The sequence below is a fragment of the Gavialis gangeticus genome, unplaced genomic scaffold (assembly GCF_001723915.1).
Source record: "Gavialis gangeticus isolate Ggan-Ray unplaced genomic scaffold, GavGan_comp1, whole genome shotgun sequence".
Lineage (NCBI taxonomy): Eukaryota > Metazoa > Chordata > Crocodylia > Gavialidae > Gavialis > Gavialis gangeticus.
The window spans coordinates 57,257,674-57,266,512 of record NW_017729031.1 but is presented as its reverse complement, the minus strand read 5'-3'; the positions used below and the strand labels follow the sequence as shown (position 1 = coordinate 57,266,512).

General features: G+C 40.1%; 1 protein-coding gene across 1 annotated transcript in view; it reads left to right on the top strand.

The window, feature by feature from the left end:
* The first annotated feature begins 99 nt into the window (after window positions 1-99).
* The window catches only part of CHRNA1 (cholinergic receptor nicotinic alpha 1 subunit), a 22,882-nt gene continuing 14,142 nt past the window's right edge, over window positions 100-8,839 (top strand). The window contains exons 1-5 of the mRNA XM_019522952.1: window positions 100-186; window positions 5,171-5,316; window positions 5,742-5,786; window positions 6,492-6,601; window positions 7,160-7,355. Of these exons, the coding sequence (XP_019378497.1) occupies window positions 147-186; window positions 5,171-5,316; window positions 5,742-5,786; window positions 6,492-6,601; window positions 7,160-7,355 (537 nt within the window). The 5' untranslated portion in view covers window positions 100-146. The remainder of the gene's footprint in view (window positions 187-5,170; window positions 5,317-5,741; window positions 5,787-6,491; window positions 6,602-7,159; window positions 7,356-8,839) is intronic.

The following is an 8,839-nucleotide window of genomic DNA, read 5'->3' as shown; positions in this document are numbered from 1 at the left end:
TTCCCATGAGCAGGTGGTGTAAACCAATAGCTCAATAGCTCTATTCTGTAAGTACCCTAGCAGGAAGCAGCATATCTGTCCTCAGGGAGAGCCCTTGAAGAGATTCCTCTTAGTGTGTGCGCGGAGGGAAGCCAGGAAAGGACTACATGATGAAGTTCTACTGCGGACTCCTGTTGTTTTGCTCAGGTAAACTCAACAGCTGGTTCATTTAGGGGCTGATCCATTTCTTCTGTGTAGCACCACAACTTGCTATGTATAAACTGACTTGTTCTCATGTGTGTTAAGGAAATCAATATACTCGTAGGAAAGCTCTTTTTATGGACTGGCATGGTTGACACTGAAAAACTGTTAAATAGTTGCTTGAAAGTGTGTGGTACTCACTAAAAATATTCACATTTTAAAGACTTGCTTAAAATACTTAAGCTGGAAAGTTTCATATTTAATCATAGTATGCACTATTTTCAAGATGAGAGCTGCTTTTCCCCCTCTAAATACATTTTGCCATGCCATGCTCTAGTGTAGCACGAAAATTACACAGACATCTATGGGGATTTTTAGTAAATATAATTTGAAATGCATTATATTATAACAAGCAACTCCTTTTATTTGCGGAGAATACTGATAAGGAAATGGAATTGATTGACAGCTGCATGTGTTGTACGGAGACTTTTCATAATTCCTATTAAATTTTCCCTTAAGAGACTAATTCTTTTTGTAATTTTAAATACTCTGTACCAAGCTAAAAGAAAAAAAGCTTACTAGATTTCTGTCATGTCTTATTGGAATAGACCAGTATAGATAAATTTTGGTTAATTGGATTCCTAAAATCCAATATAACTCTTGACCTAAATATGACTCTGTGATCATAACCTACTAGCTGAAATATGACACCAAATACTAATCTTCCTGCCCTAGAAGCAGGAAATGTTGATGCATAGCAGGCTATCAGGTATACTTCCTGTTGATGTCATCCGAGAATTTTAACAGTAAGTTATTTCATTTCAGTAAATATGATCTGTTTGGAGAAGTGTGTTTCAAATAACATAAAACACATAAAAATAGGAGCAGGATAAGGCTGAGTTTGCAGAATCAGCTCAACCAGCTAAGAGCACCTCACTAAAACTCACACAGAATCCAAAGGCTGAAATCTTGGCTCCACTGAACTGCAGGGCCAGGATTTCACCCAAAAGCCTATGCAAGGGTCAAAGAAAAGAAAGCACAAGGTTGGGATTTCCAAAAGCACTCACTGCTGAATTAACCCTCCTTTCATTGGAATCATGATCTATTGCTTGCAAACATCACTGTTGAGGAACAGAAGGATTTGTGGAGCCTGTCTTTCCCTTCTCTGTTGTGCTTTTGACACTGGCTTAAGCTCATGATATAATATACCTGTTCTCACAGATGGCCTTGTAATGTGCCTCTATGGAATTGTAGCTCATAAAACTAAGCTCCTAGTGGCCACATCTACATGAGACATGGACTGCACAGTAGCCTAATACTACTGAGCAGTAGCGTCACATGGCAAAAACTGTGATGCAATTTTATTACACAGTAGTATTATTCTACTGTGCAGTAACATCACAAAAAAGATGTTCATTAGCACTACTGCCCATTAACTCAGGTTACTGGGCAATCATTTAGTACTTGGTTATACTAGTACTTGTTTAGTACTAGTATAACCAAGTACTAAATGACTGTACAGTCAGCTTCTTGTGTAGATGCAGCCAGTGAAAATGGCTGATAGTAGCTTATAATGTGTTCTTAATGCACTGCATGTTAGATGTTCCCAAACTGATGAGGGCTTGTGTTCCACACTGTGCAAAATGTACAAGCTACTTCTACATAGTAACTCTTAGCTTTCTATCCATTCTGAACCAGATGTATACAATCACCTTCTAGAGAAGAATTGAAAAATCCATGGGAAGTAGACTATAAAATAGTTCTTAAGGTTCTCATGACCATAAAATAAAAAAATGTGTGCAAAAAAATCTCTAAACTCGAGCATTTCTGTATACAATATTTACTCAAATACAAGATGAGGTTTTTTTATCCCAATCAGCATGCGGAAAAAAGTCCCTTCTCTTACATTTGCATACAAGGAAACCTCATTAAATACAGTGTCTATTATTAAACTGCTACCAAAAGCAGCTTGTGCTCAGTAATGGAAACCAACTATGAAGTTGATTAAATGCAGGCAACAGTGAGCATGACCATAAAACACATGACCTGTATTGAGCAAACATGCTGATGGGAACCTTTTTTATGTACAAATTTTATTAAAAACACACTTACCCTACCCTTATTAAGTATCCTTGTTTTACCAAAACTTTATCCCACAAAAACAACTATATATCCAAAAACATACAACTACATATATTAAACCCTTAAACAACATACATCAATTTCCCACAGAAAACCATTACAGAACTCTTTTTCTTCATACAGAACCCCACAAAAAACTATTACCTCAGTAGCAACCTAAAATTCTCCACCTGAAACTCTCCCCTCCCCTCTCTCTTTCATCAGTGCTCTCTGTTGGTATAGTGAAACAAGTTTGTCCAGTCCTTTTTCCTCTATTTCTTCTCCACCTCTTCTTCTCCAATCTCTTCTTTGTCCTGATCAATGTAATATTTCTTTCATGCAGCCTTAGCTTCAGGCACTCTCTTTCAGTGAAAGCCAACCCCTTAAAAATCCAGAGGTCTCTTACTTTACATAAACTAGTTTTAACACTTGCTCGTAAAGTCCTTAATAATGTTTCCTCAGATCCCTTTGGTATGAGTCCATTTAGTATCATCTCCTGTGCTAACAAGTTTATTTTGGTGACACTCAGAAAGCAGTGCACCCTTTCCGCCACTTCCTTTGCATATATACATTCCCCAAACATATGACCCACTGTTCCTTCTTCCCCACACCTCTCCTGTGGGCACCTTGATAAGCTTGTCAAGCTCTATCTGTGTTGCGCCTCTCTCACCAGCAAGATATTTCTTACAACCATACATGTGAGATCATCATGTTCCCCTTTTAGTTGTTTACCTACCACCTCTCCCCACACCTTCACTTGTTCTTCTGGGAAGTTTCCCACTGGTACCATCCTGTCTTTCTCTCTCTTACCGCTTTCATCAATTTCTTACAATTCTTCAGGACCTCTGCCCCTACCTTCTCTATTTTATACCCCTGCATGAAACCTTCCATCCTGATGTAATGAGTGAGCAGTTGCAACGCCCACTGACTCTTCAAAAGTCTGATAGAATCCCCATTTCCTCAAAATAGAAGCTGTGTGAAATTGGGTGATATGCACTGCTTTCCCCTCTCCCTCCATTAGCACCCTGCATACTGGTCTTACGTATTTCACATAGATGAACAATCCTAAATTCAGCAGCCCCTGTCCACCCTTCTCTCTTGCTTTATACAATTCAGGTCTAGCCAAACTTTCTCTTTTGGCATTCCAGAAGAACACAGGTATTTCCCTCTGTACTTTTGCTGTCTGCCGCCATTTTGGTGCGTAAAAGTGTGTTTATAAAGTACCTGTGTTAAAACTTGCAGCAGCTTCAAAACAGGTAAAATGCATCAATAGTGGATGAAATAGTCCTAGGTACCCATAGTAATTTGCCTATATGCAAATTATTAAAGGTATGTTTCTTTCAAAGTTGATATTTTCAGATTTGCCCCTCATTTCCATGTGGTCAGGGAGAAAAGGGCCTGACAGTAAGGGATTTGGAGAGAAAGGGCTCCAGGGGTAAGACATTAGGAGGCAGCAGAGGGTAGGTACCTGACCCCCCAGACTTATTTTCCTTGTTGTAGCAGCTGGAGGAGGGACAAATTCAAGGCAAACCTGCAATAAATAGATTTTTGAATTTGAAAATTATAACAAATTTCTAAAATTTCTAAAAATAGACTCTAATTATTAGGGAGGTCACCTTTTATTCAGCTTCATCTTATATTTGAATAAATATGGTAGGTCAGCTCACTAGGACCTAGGAAGAGAAAATGAGATGAAAATTAAATAAAGATAATGTAATAGGTCTGTCTTCTCTGACATCATGCAAGTTCTTTAACATAAAGTGAAAGCTTTTTCTCCTTTTTCATATCAATTTGAAATGGCTCAGTAGCATGTTGTAATATTTAAGATTTATATACTGAAGATATATACATAAAGCTAGATCAGTAGACAGGAGTAGACCACAAAAACATAGTACTAACAACTTCCTCATGCTCAACTGTGCAGAGAATCACTCCCAAAAACTCCCAGCATGCAAAGCATAAGCATACATTTGCAGGTGCAAAACAAGCCACCAGATGGCATTTTTAGATAAAACAAATGTATGTTATTCTTGCATATATACTTTAAACCTCCAATTTTATGAGCCCAGACAAAGTTGTAGACCTAAAAAGAAAACAAATGAAGTGCCTTCATTTTAGTAAGTCTTTAGTTTACCCAGTTGTCCAAAATTATTTAATGTATTTCTAACTGAGTGAGACAGAAGTAGGAGTTTAACAAAGCCTGATTCCAACTTAGGGGAATTCTTAACTTTTTTTTATCTCCTAGTTAGAGCTGTGCATTATTCAAAACATATTTACTGTGCCAGGAAACACAGCTCAGAATTCGACTGGATGATTTTCCCTGCTAATTATGAAGTGACTATCGAATTGCCCATCAAGAATGAAGGGGGCGGGGGTAGGGGAAACAGAGCACCACCACCCCACGCCACTGCCACCTCCCAGGAGCAGGGGTAGGGGGGAAACCTGCTCCACTGTCCCCTCTGTCCCCCTCCACCAGCACCCCGCACCGCCACTGCCTCCAGCACCACTGGCCTTGCCCACCCCCCACCCCCAGCCCTGCTCCTCGGAGGCAGCGGAGCGCCACCATGGCAGCAGGGGTGGAGCGGGGGGGGTGAGGCTCCATCCCCTCTGTCCCTACTGGCATTGTGGCACTCTGCACTCTGATTGGTTGTTTCACTAACCAATCAGAGTGTTCCAAGAGCATTACGGACAGACAGATGGACTAAGCCTTTTATTATATAAGGATGCATATTAAAAGGATCCATAAAATAATGAATGAACCTAATTATGTTTGCATTCTCTCACTGAACTAAAGCTGATTTTACATCAGTATATCTGTATATGTAGCCTGTTACTACCTTGAACTGATGCCCTATCTTCTGTTCTGCAGCTGGTCTGGTACTGAGCTCTGAACATGAAACTCGTCTAGTTAAAGATTTATTCCAGAACTATAATAAAGTGGTGCGCCCAGTTGAAGATCATCATGATACAGTTGTAGTCACAGTTGGACTGCAGCTTATTCAGCTTATTAATGTGGTACAGTATAAATTATTGTGCTCAACTCTTTAAGTCAGGGTGCTTGCAGGCCAGATCCGGCCTGCAGTATTATGTCATCTGGCCCATGGGGATCTCTCGAGGTCCAGAAATTTGGAGGTAGGGGAGTGGTGCCAAATCTTCAGACCTACAAGCAGCCATGGGCCCTGCATGTTGGATCTGGTACTTGATTCCAGCCTGCAGGGCTGGCCAGGGGGTGGTACTGGGCACCCAGGACCCAACCCCAGTGTGTGGGGGGCTAGAGTGGGAGTTCCAGGCCCCAGGGCCTGATCCAGCCTATAGACAGGCCCCATATCACTCACCTAGCCCGTGGGGTCAAAAAGTTGAGCGCCACTGTTTTAAGTGATTTGTCTTTTGTTCTGAATAACACTCTTTCTTCCTTAATCTGTATGTCTGCGGTTTTTAAGGATGAAGTAAATCAAATTGTAACAACCAATGTACGCCTGAAACAGGTAACTCTTAATCTCATTAATCTTTGTATTCCAAACTGAACATATACGATGATCAATTAAGAATATGCCAGTCTCCAGAAATTGATCTCTCACACACACATGCTCATATGCACACACATGATTTTCTGTGATAATTTTTTAAGCAAGTTTAGATGGATGTCATAGGTGACTGAGGGTTTCTTTCAGCAGCATAAGAACATGGCTGAGTGCCTAGGGCAGCAGCTGCACACTTGGGCAGTGGTGATTTCCAGTTTCTGCTGTCACCATGATTGCAATTGTGCAGCTGTGGCAAAAGCTGTTTCCACCCCCACTCCCCACATGCACCCCCATTGGCACCTGCGAAAGCAGCCTGTCTCTGCACCCTAGTTACACCACTAGAGTCTTTGTAAGACTATGGAACCTTGAATTTCCATTTGCCCTAAAGAGCCACTGAATAACATTGAGGTCTGTAGGGAAAAAGTGCATGAAAAATGTCTTCTTTTGATAGTGATTCAAGCAATGAATTAGTGTTAGAATTAAAATTAATCTCCTTTTAGGTTTTTAAGGAAAGTATTATGTATTTTTAAACAAATATAAGGAAATGGTAGAGGTACACAAGTCAGTGCTTTTGTGCCTATTTACGTGTGTCAAAGACAATTAGTAGCTTTTTTAAATATTTACTTCCAGCAATTCTGATTTTCATTAGCTACAATTCTTCTTCTTTAGCAATGGATAGATGTCAACCTAAGGTGGAATCCAGAAGACTATGGTGGTGTGAAAAAAATTCGTATCCCATCCAGCGATATCTGGCGCCCAGATCTTGTTCTTTATAACAAGTGAGCAGTCCAGATTGCATGCAGTCCCAAATTAATCTGATCTTAAAGGAAAGACACCAGTGGTCAGGGGATTCTTCTGCTACAGCTATTTGAAACTATTTATTAAGTTGGTCTCTTGCATATTTATAGAGCTGAATATCTTCACACTGGATATCCAGCAATCTACCTCTATAACAGTGATGGACCTTGTTCTGCTTCCATCACTGAGCATGTCTCGGAAGAAGTTTTCCTATAAGCATGTTACCAGCTGGCCTGATTCCAGCATGCTGGGACTAGGGAAATAAAGAAGCAGAAAACATGTCTATTCTTTGATGAGCAAGAACAAATCCTTGCCATTCACCCATCCTTGTAGCATGATGACAGTGGAGTTGCAGTGTATTACCTCAGTCCTGAATTTGATTCCTAGATTTTGTAATCAGTGGGTCAAATTCTCCCAAGTTACACAAAAATAACTAGTGCCCAGCATTTTACTCTTTCTATGTTGTCTTCAGTTTAATGTTATGCTAAACATATGCCAGTCCTGTCCGTACCATTGTTAAAGTCCTTTTCCTTTTGCAGTGCTGATGGTGATTTTGCTATTGTTAAAGACACCAGAGTTCTTTTAGAACACACAGGCCAGATCATATGGACACCACCAGCTATTTTTAAAAGTTACTGTGAAATTATAGTTACACACTTTCCATTTGATGAGCAGAACTGCACTATGAAGTTGGGCACTTGGACATACGATGGTACAGTAGTTATTATCAATCCGGTAAGAAACAATTTTATAAAGGGGAGTATCAGTAGAGACTGAATATTTTGATTTGAATGTTTTCTGCTCATCCATCTTTAGGGAAGTCTGTGTTTTAAATTTTAACTGTAATCTTCTTTTGATTGACAAATAAACAGGCACTGGAATTATTTACTATTCATCTCAAAATGTAGAATGTACTAGGAAATATAAAACTGTATTAACCTCTACAGCAGTTAACAGCAGAACTAAAATTCTCAGATCAGCATAGCTCCATTGGTGTCAATATAGCACCTAGACAAAGATATTAAGATTCATAAGTACAGGCCTTATCTCTTAACTTCAAGGTAACCCTCTTAGCTGTAGAAGCATTACAATATAGCATTATTGAACTAGAAAACAAGCACTTATAAATAGTTAGTCCTCCAACCCTACTTTAAAGCTATATAACAACATTAGTTACCTGTCCATACCCTCCCTTATTCACCATAGCAATTAATACTGAAGTCTCCAAATGCCACCTCCAGCTCTCATTCACAATTGCCCTTTTGGTTTTCACAATTCTGCACACACTTGCCCTGCTCTGTTCTACAGACACCACCTACCTCTCCTCTAGCTCAGTGGTTTTCAATCTTTTTTCATTTGCGGACCCATAAAAAAGTTCGAATTGAGCTGAGGACCTCTTTGAATTGTAGGTGTGGTATATTCAGATATATTTGATTGATCAGAGTCATTTTTCATGGACCCTCTAGACATGGTCTGTAGAACCCCAGGGCTAGAGACAGACATTACACATAAACTGGTTTAACATAAACTGATTTGACAGACGTTACACATAAACTTATTTGGCTCAGACAGGTTTATGCAATGTCTGTCTCAGACCCCTTGCTGGTTTAAGTTAAATCAGAGTTCCCCAGCATCCCAGCATGCTCTCTGTACTGGGCGGGGCTCTCTGCTCCACAGCAGGGCTGGCCCCTCCCCTCTGTTCCCTAGCTGGAGCTCAGCACAGATTTGAAGGCACAGCAGGGTCTGCCTGGCTTCCCCATGCCCTCCTCTCCTCCCCCTCTCACCCCTCACTGCTTAAGCAGAGATCCCTTCCTCCTCTCTGCCACAGCAGGAACCATAGCCAGCATGTGGCAAGCTATGTAATGGTGTCTGAACCTCTTTCCCTGTTCCTTTCTAAGCTAGTTCCTCTTGCTTAAGCTATTACATTGCACATTTCCTTTTTTTCTTCAACTTGTTTATAGATGACTCTCTAAAGTATTTTGTTGAACCACATTTAAAAAGCAATATATTAAAATAAAGTAACATAAAAAGGAAAGGTTGGTTTGCTTACAATACCAGACACAAGATTTGTTTATTAATCCAATGAGTCTGTGATGAGGTTGGATAACAATTCAATAAATCCAATTTTAAGAACTCTCATTTATCCTGCCAGGAGAGTGATCACCCAGATCTGAGTAATTTCATGGAGAGCGGTGAGTGGGTGATGAAATACTACAGAG